At 40.8% G+C, this 27,964-nt stretch overlaps 1 protein-coding gene across 1 annotated transcript; it reads right to left on the bottom strand.

Annotated features, from left to right (window-relative positions):
• Nucleotides 1–25: 25 nt before the first annotated feature.
• VIP (vasoactive intestinal peptide) lies at nt 26–10,830 on the bottom strand. The gene is made up of 7 exons (XM_075266591.1): nt 10,602–10,830; nt 9,233–9,349; nt 5,401–5,541; nt 4,445–4,549; nt 2,481–2,612; nt 1,880–1,994; nt 26–558 (listed from the first exon to the last, which is right to left on the bottom strand). Exons 2-7 carry the CDS (start codon nt 9,337–9,339, stop codon nt 550–552), a joined length of 609 nt encoding a protein of 202 aa, XP_075122692.1. The 5' UTR covers nt 9,340–9,349; nt 10,602–10,830; the 3' UTR covers nt 26–549.
• Between the last annotated feature and the right edge of the window lie 17,134 nt (nt 10,831–27,964).

Raw genomic sequence — 27,964 nt, 5'->3', positions numbered from 1 at the left:
TTCATTGATGTAGTGCACCTAGAACATGAAAGCTGAACTCTGATTGGCTACTATGGGCAAGAAGGTCACCATTTTGTTCTTATACACAAAGACCAATAGGTATTGTATCTCTAATTTAGCCTGGAGTAAAGTGAGATGTCTTCAAGAGGCTACACTTGGCCTTCCTCAGCCTTCAGCCTTGTTTATGAGTTCAATCCAAAGCTTGTATTTAAGTCCCCCGAAATAGTTCATCCTACAAAGTGTGAGACCGTCCTTTCCTTTGTGTTCATCTTTCAAATGCATTTATTGAAATAAAGATTTTGAAGCATATGAAATCACAGGCTTTCCATGAAATTTGCATATCTATGTACAGCTTTAGGTTTAGAGATCTCTAAAGTAATATTTACAGTGTAAACATCAACTTGTAAATATAAGAAACATATTTGCCACAATTTTCACCTCACAACATTGGTTTTGGTTTGAATACAGAAGTAATCTCTTTGAAATACTATGTCAAACTCAAAAATATAGTAAACTTGTTCTTCTGATTAAACAACGGAATGGCGTTCCTCAAAGGTTCTAGAAGAAAGAGCGTAAAGAAGGATTTTAGAAATCAATATTAGACATGTACCATGAAAACCATTGTAATAAATTACTATAATCTATTTGCACATACAATAACAACCGTGGTAAGGCTACATAATCTACATCAGGCCAAGCAAAGAGCAGTCCGCACAGAGAACTAAATGATCCTGAAGTCTTTTTCTTTTTTTCTTAGCTTCTATGACTCCCTGTATTTTTCTCCTATCTGCTATTCTGAGCTTATGTGTCTCCTTTTGAAATATATTACTTGTTATTATCCTGTATCTGTATTATCATGCTGCTCTAATACACTGAAATGTCCCCATGGTGGGACTATTAAAGGATTATCTTATTTTATCTTATTTTATATGTAGCCCTTGGATTATCTGATGTCAATGAGCATTGAGAAGGATTAATGGAGCTCTTATGTCACCAGAACCATGGGCGTACATATCAAAAAGGCAAAGCATGTGAACTCTTTGAGACCCTTTTGGGGAGGGGAGGTCTTGCCCAACGTTGCCACTCTCCACAAAGGAACTGCACTATTGACGATGGAAATTTACCAAAGAGGCATGGAAAGGATAACAAATATCAAACTTTTTGGTCATTTGAGTGAAAACCTAGAATCATAATGGGGGCCCAAGTATAGGCCCATACAGGGGACTGCCATCATTTTGCACATTCTAGACATTCCTGTCTCATTCTTCATCATCATTACTTTTACAACATAATCTTTATATAAGTAAGAACATTTTGCACAACTGAAATATGGGTAAGGACTTTTTGAGATGGCTTTCTAAGTTTCTGATAGAGCGCATGGCAAAATAATTCCCACATTACTGCTTATCTTTTGATTTAGTTTTCCATGCGTTCGACAACAATATGCAAAATGTTATTGGTCGTTGCCCATGGGAGGGCCGTAAAGTAAATGGTACAACATCTGCTTCATAAATATTTATTTAGGCTGACCATCTGTCATTATTTACGCTCATTGTACCATCTTGAAGGTGAATACCCCACTGAATACTAAATCTGCTTTATGATATTACTTCAATTGATTATTTGAATAATATTAAATATAAGTACAGTCTAAGACAATGGCAACAGAAGAAGTCTTAGATTTTACATCAAAATCAATTTCTTTCAGGGAGCAAGGCTTGGTTTAAAGTCAAAGGAAGGCTTCTAATAAAAATATATTAGCTGGTGTCTGAAGTAGGGAGTTTAAGAAAGCTGAAATAAAATGTAAAAAAAAAACCCATAATAATAACAAATAGAATGGGGCTCAGATGAGAAATATCATTGGAAATTAATAATATACCAGTGGTAGGTGGTTCAGCAATTCATCGATGGTGGCGTCATCATAGTTTTCTGAATATGGAGCTTGACTTAGATCAGCATCTTCTCGAAGGCTTGAAGGATTGATATCCTCTTGACTATGAAAAATAAGAAGTAATTGTGTTATATAATTGTCACCACCTAGTTCTACAATAGGAGTCAAGCTCTTGTATTCATATGAAAATAACTAATTCAATTGCAGGGGAGGAGATCAAATATATATATATATATATATATATATATATATATATATATATATACACACACAAATAAACCAAATCAACAAGATATGGTAATAAATAGAAGAGCAGCTACAGTAGGTGGACATACAAATCTAGTACTATTCCCCTTATGTATCAGTTTTTGTACTACTGAAAGCTATCATTATAATATAAGAAATAAGTGTTATTATATGGCTTCTTTCATTATATGCAGTACATAGCAATCATTTCACTTGTCTGCAAAGTATCCAAATTAATCCCTGAAGATAATGACAATCATGACTAAGTAGATGTATTTGTCCCGATGTGATTCGCAGAGTTAGTGGTATTTTAATTAAAGTCCTTCTGCTACTCCAGCAATACCTTCTTTTTCCAGTGAGAACTGAGTTTAAGTACTTCTTTACTGCCATCTGCTTCCTAAATCGGCTGTAGTTATCAGTGAAGACAGCGTCAGAGTGACGTTTTACAGGGACGGGATCTTCCACAACACTGTTACTAAATGAGGGAAAAAATAACACAAAAATGGATTAATACATAAATCATAAACCAAAATGTGTGTAAAATGCATTTTATAGGTATTTTCTACTATGAGTAATACTATGAAGGTTGGTTTAAATCGCAGCTAAATTACTGAAGTTTAAAAACTACAAAAATCCTTTATTCATGATGTAATTTGTTACATATATTCGAGTAAATAATTCCTTCCTATCCTTATTCTTTTGCCTACCCAAGTAAACTGTTTGATCATTTTGAATAATAGACCTACCAACAGCTGAAATATTTTGCCTTTTTTGGATATTTTACCCTGGATTGACTTAAAACTAAAATTTTAATTTCCTTCTAAATTTCTCTACATGACTATTAAACCCTATAACTATGCTTGCTTCGCGCTGTTATTTAGCAAGGTTTTTGGTGTTTTTTTTTGGTTTTTTTAAGAAATATTGTGCAATGTTAAGGCCTTGTTCATACTGCTGCTTGCTAAGGTCTGTTCCACTGAATTTCTAAAGCAGTATTAAATTATTCAAAGAGCAAATGGGATTCCATACAGATTCATAGGAATCTGTTTGAATATATATTAAGGACTCTATTAAGGAATAGTCTAGTCTAAGCAGGACCATACTCTGGTTTGCTATCTAGAGACACTTAAAGGGGTTGTCCCATCACAAGGATCGTATCTATACTGCTTGTTAATGTGGATGTAAGACTTTTCCTAAATACACTGCTTCAGCAAAACTGCTTTGTTTGTCCACTATCTTACTTTATTCAATTCATTGTTGACACAGCCCTTGACTTATCTGCTCAAAAGTCAAGGGATGTATCTGCCTGCTCTCAGGGGGGAGGGAGGAGGGGCTAAGTGCACAGGAGCGAGCCTGTGTATCTAGCTATTCCTGTGTCTACACCACGTGACCTAGCTTCCTGCTATCAGATAGGGGAGAGGAGCTGCTTTCATTTCTGAACTCGTCTTCTGTTCTCCCAGTTATCAAGCTAGCTAATTCAATTGTGTTCATTATAGCAGAGACAGGCAGTCTCTGTATGTAACACAGAATGGAGTTGCTCCTGCCTGTACTTCATAGTCCAATATTGTGCATATAGTGTTGTTTAAGGACCTGTGTCACAGGCCCTTCAGCCGCCCATAGGATCATGCTATGCGGTGGGCGGAGCTACACGCTAATATGAGGGCTGAGCTAAACGGCAGGTTGCATGTGAAACCCTGCCCACCAAATGATGCAAGAAACCAGGAAGAAAGAAGATTTTACAGCAGTGAAGACTGGTGAGTATGCGACGTGATAATACCCCTTTAATATATGACCACTTTTGGCCTTAGATTGTGATTGTTATATATGAGAGAGGGTTTGAAATCACTTTGTGTATTATGGATAACAACTATCCCTGTATATAACAGGGTTCAGCAACCTTTGGCACTCCAGCTACTGTTAAACTACAACTCCCAGCATGCTCCATTCACTTCCATGGGAGTTCCTACAACAACAGAGCAAGTATGTATTCTGGGAGTCGTATTTTTACAACAGCTGGAGCGCTGAAGGTTGCCACCCCTGGTATGTAATATTAGATGTTAGGGTGACAGCCTTTGCTATGTGAAGTGGTATAAATAGAAATTTACCCAGTTAGTTCATGTCTATAACAGAAATTTTTATATAAACAGTCCAGTCTGTGACTCATTTGTTGTGTCTACTCAGAATCACATAACTTCTATCGTTTTTAAAACTTTACTGGCTTCATCATATATACTGTACGTAATTCTAAGCTGTGTATTGGTCATTAATTTATATTTATAAAATTTGCCCAGATTTATCATGAAATCTTACCTTACTCTTTTGCCAATTAGAGATTCTAAATATCTTCTTGCAGAGAGTTGACCCAAGAGTTTACTGTATCCACTAGTGAAAAGTCCATCAGCGTGTCGTGATGTTCTGGCATAATAAAAAAAAAGAAAAATTTAAAATGGTACTTCTGCATAAAATAGTATAATATTGTACATTATGTTGAAAACATTCATTATTGAACCGTTGAAGGTTTTGTTAAGGCTGAAGCCCCACGTTGTGAAAAAGCTGCGTTTTACAGTCCCTGCAAAGTGGATGAGATTCTGGCTAGTTCTATCCATGCACTGCAGAATAAAATTTGCAGTGGAAATTGTGAGTGTTTTTGAAAATTAGATTTTATGTCTGTGGCTAGCTACGGTATATGGGGCCTTAGCCTTAAAAACATTTCTTTGATTTAAAACAGAATGAAAAATAACTCATCCATATTTTGTCCATAACTTCCACTGATGGCTTGCAGAACCCATTAACCATTTGTCAATCACCTAAAAAACACCATTGCACGGGCAACCCATTCTAAGACAAAGCAATGGGCCAATTTTTCAGTGTCTGCTGGAGTTGCCACAATGAAGATGTGACTACAAAGGAAGAATTACATAGCTTTAACTAAAGATCTCAATAGGAATCTGCAGTTAAAGTGAAACTTTCTGCCAAGGAACCATTGGAGACAAGTGGGAGACTGTAAAGCATTATAAACACAGTGAGGAGGTTTCCTTAAAAACATGTTACTGACATGGTAAATACATATATGTAGCAAACATAGATACAATACAATAGATTGTAAGAAAATTGAAATAATTCCTTACATTAGCAAGTTGCACCTTTTATGACTAATGTATATGGAATTTCCATAGGTTTTCTACATGTGAACCACAACAACACAGTAAGGCAAAGATACTGAATATAACATATAGAGCATATCATACATATGGTATATGGTATACCTGCCAACTCCTTGGGCCATGTCCAGGAAAAACTTGTCATTTTCTGGTAGAGTGTTCTGCAAAATGTCTGTATCTTGCTTTAATGTCCCCTGTGTCTGGTCGGCTTCATTTGCTCCCTCAAATGACAATCTGTTTCCTAGCCTAAAATAAGTTATATTTATTATGTACATGAAACACTATGGAGATGGCATTCTGTTCTTCCTCTATATTATATATCCCCATTTACATTACTTACAATATCACTCTTCTACCAAGAACAACTTAAGCAGGATATTAAAGACACTTAAACTTATCTCACATTTTCTGTCTGTAAACAAATTTTGTCAAAACATAACCTGAAATATATAACTAACTCTGCCTCTAGTTTTTGTCAAATATCACATAATTTATAATGATACATTGCATTCCTTCCTGACCACTTGGCACTGCAATAAATTAAGCAATGACAATATATTAAAGGTGATTTTTGCAAACACTTTATTAGAAGGGTCGTCTGAAAATAAACTGGCCAGCAATTAGCTGTAATCTGCTGGGAAGTCTTTGATTGCCCCACAGTGCCTCCATAGGTGAAATGAAGCATTACATACAGTCCTCCAATCTAATGATTTCTATATAATACAAGGACATACTGGATCCTCCAGTGAAGCAAGCTATTCTTTGTAACCCATCTCTGTCACAGCTAATTGATAAGTCTGAATGAAAGAATCCAACTTATTAATAGGCTACTTTAAAGCACATTTACAAAACTAGAATTCCCTTTAATTTTGTATTAAAAGAAGGGAGTGTACCCTGGTTATACAGAAAGCTTTTCATAACACCACCACTATTTATTGAGTCACAGTTATAGGGGAGGGGTACTAGTATACTTCTACTAGGCAGCTCCATCTAGATTACTGGACTCCTTATCCCATCATTGATTAAATGATATGTCACTTTGCAGCTTATTGAATATTCTCCTTGTGTCGTCCAGTCACAGGTTGGCATCTAATCAATATGTAATATAATAACAGGTTAAATACTTAATTATTATAGATTTTATTGAATATTAGAATATTATCCAAGTGTACTGCTATCCTGATTATAATATCACTGAAAAGGCGCATTTACCTGATGCCAGATGTAACCATGGTTCTGTGCTGGATGTAGGCAGACGCATGTAATATATAATGAATACAGCACATGTGTATAATGCTAATAAAGCCACCACTCGCACCCCTACTGTCCATTGGGTGGGGGTACTAGCACTTGATATGCACAGGGATAAAGCTTGTATAAGGTGCTAATCACATGGTAATGTGCAGTGCACAGCACCAAAAACTGAGAATTAGTGAGGCCCATGATGATAAATAAGGCGGTTTCTTATTTTATTTAAAATAACTATATTGTACTCTTGTATTATACTACTATAGACTATAAGGCTTTAACCTGAGGCACAAAGCATGATGTTATGCCTGCACAGGGCACCTGAGCTTCAACAGCATTTCCACCGATTATATAATTAGATATACAGTACATTGCAAGGTTTATACAGTATATACAATACATTGCAAGGTTTGGAGATGACCTTTTATCATATCTAATAGAAGTGACCTACAGCTGAATAATGCGGCTGAACAATTAGAATTTCCAGTTTTCTTTACTATAAAGACTTTGTTGATCTGACATCAGTATGGATGTAATTATACGCCTAGTGCAGCTATAAAAGGGTGGAAGAATGGCTCAGTATTTAGCACTATTTAATGGTTGCAGTTGGATTCTTGGTTTGGTTTATTTCCAGCTCTGCTGACCTTAGCGCCATGGCTAACAGAACCATGTCAAGATTGATGAACATGTTCACAAAATAAATCCCAAATCCTGGCATATATCATAGATGGGGGTTTATAGGGGTTAATAAGCCAGTCAACCTAGGGATATTCCCATCTCCTAAGGTGATCACACATGGGATCGCTGGAACCTCTACTGATCCTGAGAAGTAAGTAAGGGGCTACAGTGGTAATTCATTGCTACTCTCCTTTTACTATATAGCAGTACTCCCTGCTACATGGGACCCTATTTGCTTACTTCTTGTGGTTACACGTAGTTGTGCCACACTTTCCATTCAAAGTGAGTAAGCTGCAGTGCAGGGAAATAATGGGAAGGGGCTATGGCAAGGAATCTGTGCTGTTAGCCCCTTATTGTTGGGATTGTGAGGGTACTGGGGTCAGATTCCTAGCAGTCAATCGATGGCATATACTAGTAACGTAACTTTATATGACATCTATAGTGGCATGTATCAGCCTAACACAGCACCAGACTAAGTAGTTAACGTTCTACTTTATAGGGAATTGTTCTACCAATAAGTAGTTTTATTTATAGTATTTTCAATAATAGAAAACCAACTAGTTTTAACATATGGCAGCAGTTGTGTATTTCCATGAAAGTGATGATGTTAAACCATATTTTATCTTCAAGAGTTTTACATTTATATATTGAATTATTTTCTGCACTTCACATATATGAGTATATAGCTTATTATATTAACAAAAACATCTTTTCTATTATTTGTTCTGTCTGGATTTCATTTGGGAACCTAAAATACTCGATGCCATGTGCACCCTCTTTATAGCTTTCAATGATGACTTTAGAATGATGGAACTATTTAGGGTGAATAGTCAAAATGGAGAATGCCACTAGTTCTTAAACTGAAAAAGGAATGAGCAAATGTATACTCATTTCCAATTATTCTGTGATATTCTTTTGTACTAAATCCTATTCCAAGGACCTTCGAAGTCTAGAAATTTGCAAGCATTTTGAGCAGAGATCGTCATGACTTGTCAAGGTAACACTACTGGTTATAGGTAAGGATGTGACAACCTCTTGTTGCATAAAAGGAGGCTAACATTCAGATGGCACTCATAATACATGTCAGATATGACTATATATAAACAAGAATCTCTACAAAATGTTATACTTTACACTGAGGCTTCTTACTAACCATTTTTAAGAGCAGCACAGTCTGGATCAGTGTAGTTAGTGGCGGTATTCTGAACATATCATTAAAGCATTTAGGGTCATTCTATACTACAGTCTAGATATCTGTCAGCAGCATACACATCCTGTGCCTGCTGATGGGCTGCACCAATGATCTACACATTCCAGTCTATACTAATATTGATTTCAGCAGTTTCCTATACAATCGCTTATCAGCTGTTTCTTCCATTCATTAAAATGAGAAAAAGTTGGAAAAAGTTTTTTCTATTTTTTTGGAGTTTCAGTGGTCAGACATGATGACTGCTTGTATCAAAAAGCTATAACAGTGCTTATAAAGAGAACCAATATACAGAATGACTGCTTATATAAATGTACGATAACCAAAGATGGATCCACACTGTCTTATAACCCTGTTCATTGACTAAGCAGTGAAGTGAAGAAGTGTAAAGAGTCCAGCTGACAATGGATAGGATTTTTTTGTAATGTGGTCAGATGTGTATCCCAATATTCTCAGCTCAAACTTTCAGAGCATCCATTTCCTGAGAAACCAATTCTAATCTATGAAATCTTTGAAAGTAATGTTAGGATGTCCAAACTCTTCAGGACAAACAGATTATAATCTACAACTCAAGCTTCTACTATAGATTACATATGATAAGACAGTAATGAAGTCAATCTGCTCCTTCTATTGTATGCTATATACTTGGACTCAAATATATCAGTGTCTTCCTATACATCGTATTTTGTTTGCTCAGTGAAAATGACAGAATTTAACAATTACAGGTACCAATGGATTTCTTTCTAAAGCTCAATGACGTAAGTAAGTATGTATATGATTTGGAATTATAAAAATTTTCCTTACCTGCTATTAGAATACGTCCCTAAAGGAGGTAACGCCTGTGCTCGGAGGTAGAAAACACTGAACAGGGTAAAAGACACCATAAGGTGGAAGATGCTTCTATGCTCCATAGCTTCGACCCTGACAGAGCACAAACCATTTTAATATGTCAGTTTTAACATGGATGAATGTCAAAATATCCTGCTCCTTGTAATAAATGTAAAATTCATTGCATTCATTGAAATAGTTAAAAAGTGTATTATATTATGTGATGAATATATATAAATATATATATATATATATATATATATATATATATGAAAGAATAAGACTCTCTCTTTCTCTCTCTCTCTCTCTCTCTCTCTCTCTCTCTCTCTCTCTCTATATATATATATATATTATAGTGTCTTATTCTAACTATTAACAACTGTAATTATCTAAATTATAACTGAGAATGACAAAAGCTAAGATGAAAGAGCAACAAATCATAAAACCACAGCACTCAATGAACTGCAGTCTTTTAACCTGTTTTTCCCAATTTCACAAAAAGCAGCTTATATCTATATTTAGTTTGCCAACATTTATTTATTTACATAGTGATCATATGAGATGTATATGGCTATCATTACATGAAATCTAAAAACTATTACAAATCAATGAATCAATTAACACCAATGAAATTTTTTATCTACCTATAGTTTCTGCTTCTTACAATATCTGTTCACATTGTAAAAGTATCAAATATTGTTAAGACCTGCTATTTACCCTGTTGTTTATTCTTGCATGGATTTATCTAGTTCTATCTATCTATCTCCTATCTATCTATCTATCTATCTATCTATCTATTTATCTATCTATCCATCCATTTATCTATCCATCCATCCATCTATCTATTCTATCTATGTATCTGTCTATCTATCTATCTATCTATCTATCTATCTATCTATCTATCTATCTATCCGTCTATCTATTTATCTATCTATCCATCCATTTATCTATCCATCCATCCATCTATCTATTCTCCCCAGCTATTTCTAAATACATCTATCCATACATTATCTGGACTGCCCAATTCCTATTTTTTATATATGTATCTTTTCATCTCTCTCTAATAACTATATATTAGTTTAGTCATATTCCATCTACTCTATTAGACCATTATCATATTATATAGCCTTGTATTTAGATATCACCTATACTATTTCTTATCTCTCTTACTTGTTGAATATCTAGCTATTACCTATAACTGTGATATTTATATCATACTGTAAATCTCTAAAGCTACAAAGTGTGGTTCTTTACTATCTCAGAAGTTCTTGAGCATCTCCCTTTACATCTTAGCAGCTCCTTGATGTTCTCTGAGCTGTATGAGTCTGTAAAGTCTGTTACTTACGTTAGATGCAGCCTCCTCTTCTCTGCTCTATGTCCTTAAACCAGAGCTGACTTTTCAGAACTTCCTCCAAGGGACACAAAGGACGAGGCTCTATCCCTAAAAGTCTCAGCCAAGTCTCCAGAAAGCAGATTGAGCTGCTGGAAGTAGCTGGAGCTCTTGTCCTGCTCTCCTCCTGCACTGCTAGGAGTGTGCACTTGTCAGGCAGCCTCACAACGTCTCATTTAATAGAGAAACAAGCTCCTATAAAAACGAGTGGGAGAGAAGGGCTGGTCAACAAGACTCGAGGGGCTTACAAGAAGACGTCACTGCACATCCCAGGAGGATACACTAAAAAGTCGTCATCACCTCCTTGCTTAGGACTGCAGATGAAGTCCTTGTGTGATCAATGGATTCCATAAGACATGACTATGTAGCTGGTAATTTACTTAGGTAGTGACTGATGGCTCATCCACAATGTCATTAACACACTTGTAACTGGACTACACTACACATTGCACAGCACAGCACTGCCTGCAGCCTGGCTGCTCTTCATACAGGGCACACTGTGTAACATGGCTGGTACTGTACACTGTCACTATTCTGTACATCCACACTGCATTTATCATGATTTTGTACATTTGTAATGTAAAACTAAGTATAAGTCATAAGAATATTAGCTATAAAAGTAAAGTATTAATTTGCATTCTTCATTAGTGTCACAATTGTGTTGCATGTCACAGATATCTCTACATTACTTATGGTGGGGGGTCCCGCTGTAAAACAAGGAGGCCCACCATCTTAAAAATAAAACAAAACAACAAAGTATTTTAGTACTTTATGCTTTAAGACATATTTATTTGATTATATTGCCATAATCTGATCCAATGCTCCTTAAAGATGTAGGAAAATGCACCACAATTCAGGCACAATTTGCACCAAAAAATGTCTTGTTCCCCATTTATCAAGCGTTCAAACTTTTTAGACACGTTTACAATTTGCACAAAAAAGAGCTGTGTCTTATCAGAAGGTGGAGTGGCCCTAACTGAGACGCCGTTCACCAAATAAGCACCAAAATTTTGCTACAATTTTTTTGTCCTAATCTAAGCAATCTACTAAGTGGTTTAAGGTTAGACTAGACAGTCAAACGACATTAAACACTGAAAACTGGTAGGGGCAACATGGTGGCTCAGTGGTTAGCACTGCAGCCTTGCAGCACTGGAGTCCTGGGTTCCAATCCTGCCAGGAACAACATCTGTAAGGAGTTAGTATGTTCTCTCCGTGTTTGTGTGGATTTCCTCCCATTCTACAAAGACAAACTTAAATGAAGGGAAAAAAATGTACATTGTGATCCCTATATGGGGCTCGCAATCTACGTTAAAAAAAAACACTGACATCTGGGGCAGTTTTGTTCAGTCCATGTTTGTGCTGTCTAAAACTAGACAGTATTAGTAAATCTGCCCCATTGTCATTTCTCCCTCCTCCCGCTGGGGCTGACAACCTAAATCTATTATCACATACTCATTTATACACTGATATGGATCAGAAAGCTGTAGTCTAAATAGTGTGTTACTTGTACTGGAGAAAAGTATTCCCTGATGACATCTATGGGCACCTATAGTTTGTAGTCTGACAAAATTGTTAGAAAGCCATAAAAATAGTTTATGATAATGAATTATTCGCTCATAAGGCCCACAGGCAGTTTTACATATGTCCATCTGTGCTGGTCACTCAAAGTAGGTGCCTACTAAGGCAGTAGTTCAGTGTGGCTACTCTATGGCAACATACCAGAGTGGGCACTCAGAGCCCTGTCTGTGGGCACACACACAGTCGCCCCAGCCAGACTCCTCGATCGCTCGCTAGCGGGGAATCTGGGACAGCTGTCCCAGATCCACTGGTGAGTTTCATCTTTTCTTTCAGTTGTACGTGCAAATGCAAATACACCTTAAAACTGTCAGTATAGGCCGCAGCTTACACAGACAGAAGATTATGACCTCTGCCCCAATGCAGGTGTAATTACGGGATTCATCAGCATCTGCTTTGTGGTGGAAGAAGAAGGTCACCATGCTGCTCTCCATGGGGGTGCAGGTAAGTACAGGAGAATATTATACTGCATGGAGGCCACTGTGGTGTATATTGTACTGTGTGGAGGCCACTATGGAGTATATTGTACTGTGTGGGGCCACTATGGAGTATATTGTACTCTGTGGAGGCCACTATGGAGTATATTGTACTGTGTGGTGCCACTATGGAGTATATTGTACTGTGTGGGGGCCACTATGGAGTATATTGTACTGTGTGGGAGCCGCTGTGTAGCATATTGTACTGTATTTGGGCCACCATGGAGTAGATTGTACTGTGTGGGGGCCAGTATAATGTTTATCGTACTGTGTGGAGGCCACTATGCAGTATATTGAACTGTGTGGGGCCACTATGGAGTATATTGTACTCTGTGGAGGCCACTATGGAGTATATTGAACTGTGTGGTGCCACTATGGAGTATATTGTACTGTGTGGGAGCCACTGTGTAGCATATTGTACTGTATTTGGGCCACCATGGAGCAGATTGTACTGTGTGGGGCCCTTCACTAATTTTATCACACAGTATCTGTTTTATAACAGACTTATGATAATATTATAGGCTGTGATAACATTGCACAGTCACTATAAAACAGATCCTGTGCGATGTAAATAGAGAACATTAATTGTTCAAAAGTACCAAATGTAAACATCTACCTTTCAGTACAAAGTTTTTTGTATCATTGAAAGCTCTTTAGAGCCCCATTTACATGATTGAATTTTGCGGGTCCATAACAATAAGGTTAAATTGTCATGTTGGTACTTTGCAATAAATTAATGGGTTTCGGATTGCATTTTCGGCACTCGGTCTCTAAAAGGTTCACCATCTCTGCAGTAGAACAATCAAGGCAAGAATTATGGAGAGCAGATAAGTCAGGCACCTGGGTGTTTTGTGCCGAGGGTGCCAAAAACTCATTCTGCCTTGGCCAGAGTATATAGATACAGAATGAAGAGCTAAGCATGGCACATGGTATCAGAACACTCAGCTATGACCCTGGGTGCAAATGAACCAAAGTCAACATGTGCTTACATTTTTAGGGTGTCTGAATTATGATCCAATATAATCAGTGATTTTTCTCAAGATAATAGAAAATATAATGAACATCTACAGTGATTAAGATGTACTGTTAATAAGTTTCTCTAAGTGTATGAGAGAAATCCAGCCGCCTCTACTGGTTGATGTCATGATGAAGTTCAAGCATCTGTAGCTATAGGTCATCAGGTTAATGCCAATGCACTTGCATTACTTTACATAATTCTTGCGTCTTCAGGTCATGCTGCCTTTTGTTAAAAACGTCTATGGAATATTCTGCAATTCCTAATCTTCCATTCTAATCAAATTGTGTCAAAATTAAACGAATTAAATTAAAACTGCCTGGAAATTTGTTTATCTGCTGACAGCTTTAACTGAAACCAGAGTTCCTGCTATGGCTTAATTCCAGGAAATGTCATCTCTTACCTAATGACTCAAGGACGATGCATCTACTGCACATCTCTGCTCTGGGCACATATCAACCTTACCTTTTGCCCTTTTCTTGTGATTTGTTTCTTTATTTAACGGTATAACCACAAGTATTTGGGAATATAAAAGTATAAAACATTTACTTAAAATCACACAAATGTGAAGATGCCTGTGTATTGTCCTATAAAATCCTATGAAATTGCTTGGGAATGTTATGTAGCTTTTGTAGTGTTATGAGAGCGCCATCTACAGGTGTGGGTTTTTTACAATGAAGAAAAAAAAATATTGATTTGCTGCAACTACGTCATTTGGTTTTCATTGAAGAAAGTAAGTGTGCGCAGGTAAATAATAGAATTCCCTCAATATTAATGGAACTAGAGGGCTCATTCTTCCTACGTTTTAATGCATTTTATCCCAGTGATAAGCCTCATTAAAACAGTTATCAATAAAGAATAATCCAGTGTAAGCTCTATGCAACAGAAATACGGCATAAATAATGTAATTCAGAAGACTAATAAACATTCTCAGCAACACTGGTACTGAATATTGGTTTGCTAGAATATTATTCTCAGTTATTTTGTGTACTTTGAGTTGTAGTTTCTACAAAATGAAGATGTTCTATTTTTTCACTCTCTATTTACCTGTGCTACATTACTAGTATTTATAAGCAGGGGCGTAACTTGAGGGGGTGCAGGGGTGCAGTCGCATCGGGGCCCAGGAGCCTTAGGGGGCCCATAAGCACTGGCATCAGTATTGAGATTGCAGCTTTCATAAGCCAAGGAGACCCACAGATTACCCTAACCACACTAAGGATGATTAAACTCCTTGGCACCCCTAACCATCACTATCAAGAATTCGCTGTAGCGATGAGGTAGGGGGCCCCGGACAAAAGATTGCACCGGGGCCCACAAGACTTTAGATACACCACTGTGTATAAGTATGCAATAAACTGCATGAGATGTTAGGCCATGTATACCTCCCTACACATGGCTGCCATGCATTGGCGTAACTAGGAATGGTGGGGCCCCGTGGCGAACTTTTGGCATGGGGGGCCCCCTCCCCCAACCGACACCGAAGACCTCGACCGCCCCCCTCCTCCGCACTCTATTGTGTCCCTTAGTGGCCCTGCACACAGTATTATGTCCCATAGTGGCCCCTGCACACAGTATTATTCCCCATAGTGGCCCCTGCACACAGTATTATCCCCCATAGTGGCCCCTGTACACAGTATTATTCCCCATAGTATCCCCTGCACACAGTGTTATGTCCCATAGTGGCCCCTGCACACAGTATTATCCCCCATAGTGGCCCCTGCACACAGTATTATCCCCTGTAGTGGCCCCTGTACACAGTATTATCCCCAATAGTGGCCCCTGTCATCTATATCTTTATCTATGCAATAAAATGGGATGTCCTGTAATATGAAAATATGGTGCCTGTATTCCTAAAACTAAGACCACACGTAGTGAAACACAACTAGAAAAGCCATGGAAAAAGCTACATCAAAAATGCAGTGGAAAACGCAGTCTGGTAAGTGCTTGTGGTTTTTCACTGCTTTTCTGCTGCATTTTGATTTTTTGCCTACCGTGAGTCTGTGGGGAGGATGCAGCGTTTTTGTAACCCATTGAGCCCAATATAGTCAAGCTGCTATACCAACAGACAACTACCAATACTTATCCTTTGAGTAACATATTAATTTCTTCTTTCACTATTGTTTATGTCGGAGTTCACATCTGCGTCATAAAAAGCCAGACGAAAAAGTGCAGCAAGCCTAACTTTTTCAGCTGGTGATTTCAGTTTTAAAAAGAGGACATCTTATGGCCACCTAACAGATCCCATTACGGTCGATTGGAGTCCCTCAGGCTCTACTTGTGTCCTTCATAGAATGGATCGTTTTTTGTTTCTTTTGGTATTCTACCAGTATGGTTGGACCAGAAGAATAGGGAGCAAAATTCATATATGAACATAGCGTGCAAGCTAATTCACAAGTGCAGAAACAACCCCTATCGTGATTTATGTACGTGGCGCATGAAGGTCCATTTTGTGGTGTGAGAAAAAAAATGATGTCTATAATGTTTAGCATCATGATCCCAACGTGAGTTAGGGAGTGTTCCTGCCTGAGAAGAGAAGCAAGAAACAGCATAAAAGAATTGGACACAAGTCACCAATTGGGTGATTCATTCTGTATGGTGTCTTGGTAATATAAAGTTGTAACTAGACAATTGATGTTGTTTATTTGAGTAATACGTGGAACTATAAAACATTAGCTAGTGTTATTTTCTGAGCAATATCATTATATCAGCTATCTGTGATGGTATTTAGCTTGTGAAATACGTTTATATTTATCTGTGGAAATATGGCTATGTATTCTGCACGTACTCTGCCTGCCCAGGCCTTGACTTACTAAGACCTTGACTCACAACTAAGCTCCAACATGTCATCTTAGGCTCCATTCCCACGCAGTAACGCGCTGCGCATTCAGACACGTATACACATGTCGGAGTGTGAGCGCTCAAAACAGATCCCATTCACTTCAATGTGTGCCAGCTTACGGGCGCTACACATTGAAATCAATGGGAGGCTTTTTAACACTTTCGCTGCCAGGCACGTACACTGTACGTGCTCCCAAGGTGGCACTTCAGTAGCGAAGGACGTACTTAGTACGTCCTCCCTACTAATGCCGATGTCTCTGGACTGCATCAACATATCTTGATGCTTTAAAATGCTTTAAAATGATATCAAGAACTCGATGATTGGATGTACAGTCTTGGAGCAATTCACTGTTGAAAACACTCTTTGGCATTGAGATCCAACTGCAGATCTCAATTCCCGACAGTGTTTCAACAGTGAATTGCTCCAAAACTGTACATCCAATCATCGAGTTCTTGATATCATTTTAAAGATGAGATTCTCCTCTTTAAAATGCAATTGAAAGCATCAAGATATGTTGATGTAGTCCAAAGATATAGAGCTCCAAAGTGTCCCCCCCCCTCTGTCTAAGCAAGCAATTTGCGATCTAACAAGAAAGGAAGAGGGACACGGAGCAGTGCAGCAGAGAGAGAGAGAGACAGAGAAACTGATCTGACTCTCTGCATAACTTGTATGTGACAGCAGGAGGGGGGTGGCAGGGACTCTGTTGTCCCTATTAACCCTTCTCCTGCCAATCAGAGCGTATACTATACATTTGTCTCTGATTGTCACATACAGTTATAATGTAATTCCCCCCTGAGCTTTACTAGTGGGGTATTCTTATGTTATACCTCCTGAACATAACCAGGAAGTTTATTGGCGCTGTGACCCAGATGTTTACCATTGTCCAGGTCGCAGAGCCAAAAAAAAAAGTCGCACCAAACACTTACACAACATATACATAAAGTCGCAAATAAAGTTTACATTTCACCCAATCCCTGTCCTATCTATACCTGAGCTTTCTACAGTAAAATACGTCTCTAGTGATATCCGTTACACACTAAAATAATAGTAATAACAATTATCACTAGAGATGAACGTATAGCTTGCTAAAATTATTATAGGGGGGTGGAAAATAACATTTTTATGTAAAGTCCTATTTAATTTGCATGCACAAAATGGGATGGCGCATTTCTGCGATTTTGGCGATTCTTTAACACCCGCCCCTGTAAATATATACATGTGTGGTATGTATGAACTCCTCACATATTGCAGTTTTATGGACAGTACATTATGTTTGCAGAAAGGGATTTCTTGAGCCACACTTTAGTGGCAAATTTGAATTTTTGCGCAATTTTTGCTAGCAATCTCTGTTTGCGGCAAAGTTGAATGAAGGTGGTTGTATATATAAACTATTAAATTGTGTTTTTATATACGGTATGCTGTGTACTCTGAAAAAAGTTAGATTATGGTATCACAGTCACAGTTTGGTAGGTGCAGTATAGCTTTTTAACATATTAGTGAACAACAGCAAAATCCTGCTTGTCTTCTGTATTCGTGTTTTTGGGAGTCCGAGCTCTTGTTGTAGTTGATGTTTGCGGTACATATAGTATATAAACACATTGTATACACCATAAGCTATTATTTTAAAAGTATTTTGTATATGAATGTGAGATTGAACATGAGTTTTAGGTGCAAATATGTGTTTTAGCGTATTTTTTCAAAAAATTGTGTTGGTCGCAAAGTTGCATGAAGGTGGATGTGGCTATCGATGACCCATTAAGACATTTGTAATCTTCAGGTTGTCTACTTTCAAAAAATATATAGGGTTTAGGGGTTCACTTACTTTTCATGGTGTGTAATCCCTACATTTTATAGGATGATACTTTTTTAACATTTCCAGCTTCAAAGCAGATTTTTGTTCCTTCCAGTTCTAGCGATTTTCTGAAGACACGTGCAGGCGGGTTCAGGCCATAGTGATATGTATGAACTCTGCACATGTTGAAATCTTATTTTTAGGAGGTTTGGTGCATTTAATTTTTTGTTTGGTTTCCGCTTTTAACAACTAATATACATTTATTTGCATTTTTTCATAAAACATTCACTTTAAATCAAAATTGCATGAAGCTGCCTGTTCATATAAAGTACCAAGAGGCATTCTGACAATGCTGCAGGTGTCTACTTTAAGAAAATATATATAGGTATAGGGGGGTTGGATGCTTTTTTAATGTTGCAATTTAGGTTTGATTTGTCCATCTCAAAACTGTGAAAATTGCTCTGGCTACTGGAGGTGCAAAATTTCCTTAGACCCTTGGCAGCGAAAAGGTTAACCCATTGATTTCAATGTGTAGCGCGCGTGAGCCGGCACACATTGAAGTGAATGGGATCTGTTTTGATCTATTTTTATTTATCCCATTTTATGATCACGTTAAAAATTGTGATAATTTTATTGTGTAGTTTGTAAAGGTTATGGGGACACCACATTTGTCTATGTTATTTCCTAAGTTATTTCATAAAGTGTATTAAAAAAGGGTTTCTTGTCATTTAGTTTCTTACCGTAAAGTTTTAGTATTTTCTAAAATATATATCATAATAATATATGATCTGAAAAAGAATACTGAAATATATTTTAAGATTTATTCTACTTATTTTCTCATTACGTGAGACTGGGGGGGCTTTGAACCCACTGATGATTCTGTACATGTAAAATAACAATTTCACTCAGTTGCCTTCTTTGCGTTGAATGGAAGTTTTTACTGTTAGCAATTGAACGTAAAAGAGAACCTTTAGGCTAAGGTCCCACGGGCCGTAATCGCAGCGCTAAAGCGCTGCGGAAAGAACTGCAGCGTGAACGCAGCGTGCGGTTCTTTCCACAGCGCTTTTAAAACAAAGTTCACAGAGTTTTCATCTGCGGACTTTCTCTTAACATTATATCTATGGGATATGGCATTTCCGTAATTGACATGCTTTGCAACGGTTTTGCAAATCGCAGCGTGTCCACGCTACGATTTCATCTGCAAAGTGGGCATGGGATTCTCATGAATCCCATCTCCTTTGCATGAATCCCATCACTGTAAAACACCGCAACAGTGACCGGGACATTAGGGGGCCCGGTGGCATCCGCTACTGCTGCTGATTCTTTTTTTAATATGTTTCTCCTTCTGCGGAGGCTGCTGTGAGCAGGAGCCAGGATCTGTAAGTAAAGCCATGGGCTGCGAAACCTACAAACACTATGATAATACTCAGGGGGTCTTTTCAGACCCCTCAAGAATAATGATCGGAAGCCCAGGGAAGGTTAGACAACATAAAAAAGGCTGTTACATACCTCTCTTGGCTAAACAGGCTTCAGGCTTACTTGGTGACATCCCAGATGTCACGTGGGTCGGGACTTGCGTCATTATGCGCTGCGACTCAAGCCTAACTCAAGTGATATCCTGCCCATCATTGAAGATGGCTGACATCAGCAGGGAGTGTGCCGAAGCACAGGATAGATAAGTGACAGTGTTTTTGATGTTTGTATCCTCCCCTGGGTCTCCGATTATTATACACTGGGGTCGGAAAAGACCCCAGAGTATAATAATTGTTCATGGGTGGTCCACAATGGGGCAAAATACTGTGTGCAGGGGCCACTATGGGGCATCATATTTTGTGCAGAGACCACTATGGGGCATAATACTGTGTGCAGGGGCCACTAAGGGGCATCATACTTTGTGCAGGGACCACTATGGGGCATAATAGTGTGTGCAGGAATGCAGGGGGGGCGGTTGGGGTCTGTGGGGGTGTCCGCCTGGTGGGGGGCTGGCCATATCAAAAGTTGCCATGGGGCCCACCCACTAGTTATGCCACTGAGGCATCGCTCTAGAAGTGGAAAAACTAGAGATTCAACTAGCAGAAATAATATAAATGCCACTATCAGTATCAGCTCCTTCACACCTAAGTACCAGCGGTTTCTGTGTCTCCTTTCATCGCTGCTGTGCAGGAGCGGATCCAGGGCCGGGTGAGCCGGGCAACTGCAACTAACAAAACTGTCCCGGTCGGCGGGAGGTATGTCCCGATGAGCTGAATACATAGGCGTTTAAAGCAGGAGCTGTCACAGCTCAGCTCTTGCTTTAACGCTGAGCTCTGGCATTTGTAGCCGCAATGTGATGATGTCACATCGTGCCTACAACTATGTGAGTGAGTGAGTGAGTGAGACTGCGGAGAGATCGGCGGGGCAGCGAGGGAAGGTAAGTGTGTTTTTTTTTTTGTGTTAAACATTAAGGTGGACCATAATGAAGGGGGCCCATGAAACTGGGGGCAGATGAGGGGGGAGAACGGCATGACACTGGGGCAGATGAAGGGAGGGAGAACAGCATGACACTGGGGCAGATGAAGGGGGGGAGTACGGCATGACACTGGGGCAGATGAAGGGGGGGAGTACGGCATGACACTGGGGCAGATGAAGGGGGGAGAACGGCATGACACTGGGGCAGATGAAGGGGGGAGAACGGCATGACACTGGGGCAGATGAAGGGGGAGTGAGAATGGCATGACACTGGGGCAGATGAAGGGCGGAGAACGGCATGACACTGGGGCAGATGAAGGGCAGAGAACGGCATGACACTGGGGCAGATGAAGGGGGAGAGAACGGCATGACACTGGGGCAAATGAAGGGGGGAAGAACAGCATGACACTGGGACAGATAAGGGGGGAGAACGGCATGACACTGGAGCAGAGACGGGGGGGCATGAAACTGTGGGCAGATGAAGAGGGGGGAGAACAGCATGACACTGGGGCAGATGAATGGGAGAATGGCATGAAACTGGGCAGAAACGGGGGGAAATGAAATTGGGGGACATGAAAGTGGGGACAGAGATGGAGGGGGGGACATGAAACTAGGGGCAGATGAAGGGTGTATATGAAACTGGGGGAGAGATGGAGGGAGGACATATAATTTATGAGTGACTGTAGGAGGAGTGTGGGAGCACATGAAAAATGAATGAGAATGCATCAAAATAAAAGTGGGCGGAGCCAAGTTTGCCACTGCGCGCGCCACACATTTTGTCCCTCTTTCTAATCTTCAAAAGTTGGGAGGTATGGGTTAGAAGCGCGAGGCCCTTAAAGGGGTATTCCCATGTCCCTTACTCACCAGTCTTCACTGCTCTAAACTCTTCTTTCTTCCTGGTTTTCTTGCGTCAATTGGTGGGCGGGGTTTCATATGCAAAGCCAGCAACAAGACGACGTAACTTCTATGCCGCTGGCCTTGCATGTGCGCTCCCGATGCAGCTATTAGTACACAAATAAGGTCAGTTTTATAAGTTGGTCAAACACAGCTAACTAGTTAAAAAACGCCTTAAAAACGCATTTTTATAGCTAATTTTTTCAAAAAATCCTGGGGGGGACCCCCAGACCCCCGGTGAGTAGGGCCCCGCCAAAGTCAATTGCTCAGGGCCCCGCAAAGTCTGGATCCATCACTGCTGCTGTGCCATCTTTATCTTAAACAGATACCCCAGCACTTATCACAAATTGAAGAACAGATCAAGCATATTCAATAGCAACCACTGCATTTCTGAGCATGTCACAGTAATAAATAACATACCTTTGTACTTTTGCAGTCTTATGCTGACAAGGCAGCTGCTGCATCGGGGAAAAGTCTTCAGCTCTCTGAGGTGCTGCTCTCCTCACTCAGACCCCTAGCATCTTCTGTCTGTACCATCCTGTGCAATGAGGGGGCCCTCAGGAGTATTGTGTATGGGGGCCCATGGGGATATCGTTCCAGCTCCATTTGGTGTTTTAATTTATATTGTAATGTTTTTTTCTATAATAAATGGTTATGGTCAGTGGCATAACTAGGAATGGCGGGGCCCCGTGGCAAACTTTTGACATGGGTCCCCCTCCAAGAGGGGTACATCGGCATGCAGGCTGTTTGTAAATAAGAGCGTGACGTGGGGTGCAGGGTGTGTATAAGCAAGAGGGGAAATGGGGGTGCAAGCTGTGTGCGAGCAAGAGGGTGATCTGGAGGGGGGAACTCCCCATTCCACCACACTCTTGCTCATCCACAGTCTGCACCCCCATTCCCCCTTCTTTCTCACACACAGCCTGCGCCCCCAGGTCACCCTCTTTACTCACACACAGCCTGCACGCCCATGTACCCCTCTTGCTCACACACAGCCTGCATACCCATGTACCTCTCTTGCTCACACACAACCTACACTATTCCCTCCTCTTGCTCACATAGGGCAGAATGGGGGGTGCAGAATGTGAGTAGGAGGGGTACATAGGTGTGCAGGCTGTATGTGAGAAAGGAAGGAATGGGGGTGCAGACTTTCTCACACACAGCCTGCACACCCATGTAACCCTCTTCCTCACAGCCTATAACCCATTCCCCCCATTGTACACTGACCTGTACAATCCGGGTAGCTCCGCCCACAAAAGACACTGAGTCTATGTTAGTAGATTAAAGGACGTTTGATGACATCATGTCTCAGGTCCTTCAATCTACTAGTATAGATGCCGGCACAGGGCCTGGGGACAGCAGGCAGGAGATAGAAGTTTCTTCTGCCTGCTGTCACTATGCAAGTGCTGGGAGGCAGCAGGGGCCCGGACGGCAGGCGGCTCCTGCTTGGGTACAATAGTAAAGGCAACCACTGTAAAAGATGGACTGTGGAGGAGGCAGCTCCTCTCCATCTTCAGGCAGCCCCCGGCGCTGCAGTAAATAGGGCCCGTTACGTGCTGGAGTTACCTATTTTTTAAAAAAATCCGCAGCGGTAGCAGCTGTCACCGGACCCCTAGTATCCTGGGCCCTGTGGCAGCTGCCTCCGCTGCTACCACGGTAGTTACGCCCCTGGTTATGGTTTATCTGATACTCACTTTATTCTCTTCAGTTTGGATTGAATGTCAATTACAGGTCATACTGTGGTAATCCATCAGCAGGTTCCATGTTGTATTGGTTTTCTGCTCAGCAGCAGTTTTCTGTCAGCTGATTGGTCAGCTCAGTGTTGTCAGGAGGATTCCCCTCACAGATGTGGATTCTGCCCAGCAGCATGCTAAACAGCTGATTGGTCAGATGTTCTAAATGGCGGGAAAAGCAGCAATAAAAGGAGGCGTACCTAGAACACATATAAAAGTACTTAAACACTGTGAAACACATACACATTAGGTATCCTTGTGTCCGGAAACTCCCGCTCTACAAATCTATAAAACTATTTTTCCTATACGGTAAACGCCGTAGCAGGAAAAAAAAGTCAAAAGTGCCAAACCGCAGTTTTTTCACTGTTTTGCCTCTAATAAAAATTTGAATAAAAAATGATCAAAGCAATGACAATTCCCCAAAATGGTATAACTAAAAAGTATACCTGGGCCCCATAAAAAAGGAACCCTATGCATCCCTGTACACAGAAGTATAAAAAAGTTACGGATGTCAGAATACAGCGACTTTTAGAAAAAAAACATTTGGCACAGTTTTGAATTTTTGTTAAGGGGTTAAAATGTTAATAAAACCATATAAATTTGGTATCCTCGGAATCATAACAAAACATAGAATACAGGTGACATGTCATTTTGGCTGCAGAGTGAACTCTGTAAAAAGGAATTCCATAAGAAAGTCGCACAAATACACTTTTTCTTCAAATCCACCCATTCAGAATTTTTTTCCCAGCTTCCTAGTACATTGTACAGAATAATAAATGGTGGCATCATGAAGAACAATTTGTCCCGCAAACATTAAGACCTCATATGGCTCTGAGAGCTGAGAAATAAAAAAAAGTTGGAAGGAATTGGAAGGGAGGAGTCAAAAACGAAAAGTGAAAATTGAAAAATGTCATTGGCAGGAAGGGGTTAATATTCCCCCCCTAATGTCTCACACACTTTAATGTCCCAACCACAGGATGTTAGCTCCCATCACTACCCCCACACAATATAATGGCCGCACTGAAGTTTAAAGAGGTTGTTCATAAACTGGTGCGACCCCTGTGGTGGTCAGGGAGGTGTAAAATGTCTCTAGCACCTCATTTTATTTTAAATCTACACCTCCACACATGCCACATGGGTTGCTCCAATTTCTAAACGACCTCTTTAGGCCAGAACTCCACATATCAAAAACACTGCGGTATGCCCGCGGCAAAAAAAAAAAAAAAAAAGCAGCATTTTACAGTTGTGAATTCCATCCTCAATTTACGATAAAAGCAGAAATGCTGTGATTTCCAAAATTGTTGCAGTTTTGGAAATCACAGCATGCCAATTATACCTACGGAAACGTCGGCGGTTTCCTTATAGGTATAATTGAAAGAGAAAGTCGGCAGAGGAAACCTCTGCCAACTTTCTTTGCAAATCACTGGGGGAAGAACTGTGATGTGTTGCCGCTGCAGTTCTTCCCACAGTGCTTTTTTTTTTGCTGTGAGACGCCACATGAGGTCTTATCTTTAGGCCGGGGCTCGACGGGTTGGAAACACCGCATACAGTAATTGCAAAGTGCATGGGATTCATGCAAATCCCATGCCCACTTTGCGGTAAAATCCGTGGTGCGGGCACGCTGCAATTTCCATGGTTTTGGAAATTGCAGCATGTCAATTATATCTACATAAACGCCAGCAGCTTCTCCGTATAGATCAGCGCCGCACCTCCCATGAGGCGACCCGAAGCGCGCTATGCCAGGGCCTCAGGTAGGGCGGCATTTTTGGTTACCTAAGCCAGTCCAGGACAAGCTGTCCTGGACTGGCTTAGCACCGAGCGGTGGTTTGGGGAGGCCACCGGAGCAGCACTGCTCCAGCAGCCTCCTCTCACGCTCAGGCAGAGAGCTCAGAGAGCTCAGGCAGAGCGCAGGTCATCTCCGTGCCGAACGGCGCTAAGCCTCGCCCCCTTCACTTCACCACGCCCTTTCCACTCCACCACGCCCCCTCGCTCTGCCCCCTCCTCCCGGCAGGGGGGGGGCGGCTTTCTATAGTTCGTCTCTGGCGGCGAAAGGGGCAGGTTCGCCCCTGGTATAGATATAATGGTAACAGAAAGTCCACGGAGGAAATCTCCATGAACTTTCTGTTTAAAGCGCTGCGGGAAGAAGCGCATTCAAAACAGCAGCAGGAAAACAAAACTAAGCAATTCTTAGGTACTAAGTCTCATTCCTACAAAATATCATGTTAAAATCACAAGCGAAATTTAGACATACAATGGCACAATTTTCTAGATTCTTTTTTAATTATAACTTCATGGGTTAGTAGGGGTGGGCACTATTAGGCCACTATTACGCACGTGTGTAGAAGTAGCAACTGCTAACGGACCCTGGAGTCTGTGAGGGGCCAAAATACAATGTTACCAGTATTAAGGCAGGTTCACACCTGCGCCCGGTCTCCGCTTTCAGGTTTCCATCTTCTTCCAAGAGAAACTGGACAGGAGACAGAAACCCAGCGGTCAGTTTTCAAAGACATTCACTTGAATGGGTGTACAAAGAGACTGTTTTTTTTAACCAGACACATAGTCGCAGCAGAAGATAGAAAACCGAAAGCGGAGACCGGGCGCAATTGTGAACCCGCCATTATAGATAACATGGTAAGTGGGGGCCCCATTACAGTTTTGGCATTGAGGCACAGTAACTCCAAGTTACGCCTCTGGGCATTACCGTTGCTCTCACTGCATCAAAAACACTTTCTTAGTCCCATTCATTTCAGATTAATGTGTGAGTGAAAGGAGGGAAGCTGGATGGCCAGAAAACAGAGAAGAATCTGAGGCAGATGTCCACCTTAATTCCTCTTAATTTTCTGTCATGTGAGCAGGCCCTAATAATTCCCATACAAGTAATAGGTCCTCCCAAATTGGATAATAGTCCAACCAAATTGGAAAATAATGCCTCCCACAGGTAAAAAGAGCATTATAACATATATGGGAATAAGGGGGACTATTAACTGTGGAGGGGCCTATTAATAGTGCCATAATAGCCCCCACACACACAGGTAATAGTTCCTCCACACATAAGTAATGCTATTAGCTGTTGGGAGGGGCTCTACTGCCGTAATAGTGTCCAAATAGCATCGCCCACATAAGTAATGTTATTTTTTTGTAAGGGGCATTATTACTGTAATTGTGCCCTTAGGGCTAGTTCACACGTGAACTGCCCGCGCGGGTTTTGACACAGAGAGAGACGCGGCGAGCCGCGTCTCTCTCTTGTCAAAACCCGCCCGCCGCGACCATCGCTGTCGCGGCTTAACCCTCTGCTGTCGGCTCAAATGAATGAGCCAACATGGAGGGTGCTGCAGCCAGGCGGAAGCCGCGCGACTGAGACAGCGCGGCTTCCGCCTGAAGAAAGGACATGTCCTTTCTTTTCTCCGCTAGCAGCAGCTCGCCGCTAGCGGAGAACAGAAGCCCGGCGGTCTCCATAGACCACCATTATAAGGGGAGGTTTTGGACGCGAAATCCGCTGTCAAAAACCTCCCCTTATACTCACGTGTGAACTAGCCCTTATAGCAACCCCCACCCCCCATAAATAATAGTCTCCCATCCACATAAGTAATGTTATTAACTGTAAAGGGGGCACTATTACAGTAATAATGCCACACCCACGTAAGTAATGCTATTACCTGGAGAAGCACTTTTACTGTTTTAGTGGCCTAATAATGGCCACCCAAGGTAATAGTTTCCCCTCCCCCCACATATTGTTCAATCTGCTCTGAGCTATAATTATATTGTACTTAGGGTCCTTTCACACTTGTGTTCGTTGTCCAGTTTGTACATTCCATCGGGTTTCCGTCTTCGGCACCAGCAAAACTGGACAGAGGACAGAACCCTGGCAGTTCACTTGAATGGGTTTCTAAGGGGGCATTCACACGGAGTAACACCGGGCGTGTTTCACAGCCGTACAAGATGACCATTTGTGTGCACCTTCTGCCTGTCCAAAGGGAAACTGGGTTTTTATAGCCGGACACAAAGTCCTGCATATCCAACTTTGTGTCCGGCTAAAAAAAAAAAATGGTTTCCTCGCGGACAGGCAGAAGGTGCACACAGACAGTCACCTTTAAAAACCCATGCAAGTCAATGGGTTTTAAAACTGACCGCTGGGTTTCCGTCCCCTGTCCAGTTTCGCGGAAACCCGGCAGAATGCACAAACTGGAGAACAAGCGCAGGGGTGAAAGCCCCCTTACAGATTACTGATGTGGGGCCTACAACTCGTTCTGGTAAACAGGATGTGTGTATCTTCTCCTCTGCTCCTGGAACCTACTGTATGGTACCAATGGGAACCAGGAGGAGAAAAGAAGATGCACAAATACTATGTGTCAGATAAGGTTCCAGGTGCCGCATTAGTGATCTGTAAGTATAGTTCAGAGCACAGGAGGGAGGGAAAGGACACAGTCATAAGAAGCAACATGCCAATCTCATCTCAAGGCAGATAAAGTCCTGACTACCTGTTCCTGTCAATCATAACATGGGGGTAGCTTTATGGTGTGATGAAAGCTATAGTGATACTCTCATTGCA

Source organism: Leptodactylus fuscus, chromosome 3, assembly GCF_031893055.1.
Source record: "Leptodactylus fuscus isolate aLepFus1 chromosome 3, aLepFus1.hap2, whole genome shotgun sequence".
Lineage (NCBI taxonomy): Eukaryota > Metazoa > Chordata > Amphibia > Anura > Leptodactylidae > Leptodactylus > Leptodactylus fuscus.
The sequence above is the reverse complement of the archived record's forward strand: the minus strand, read 5'-3'. Positions and strand labels throughout refer to the sequence as shown.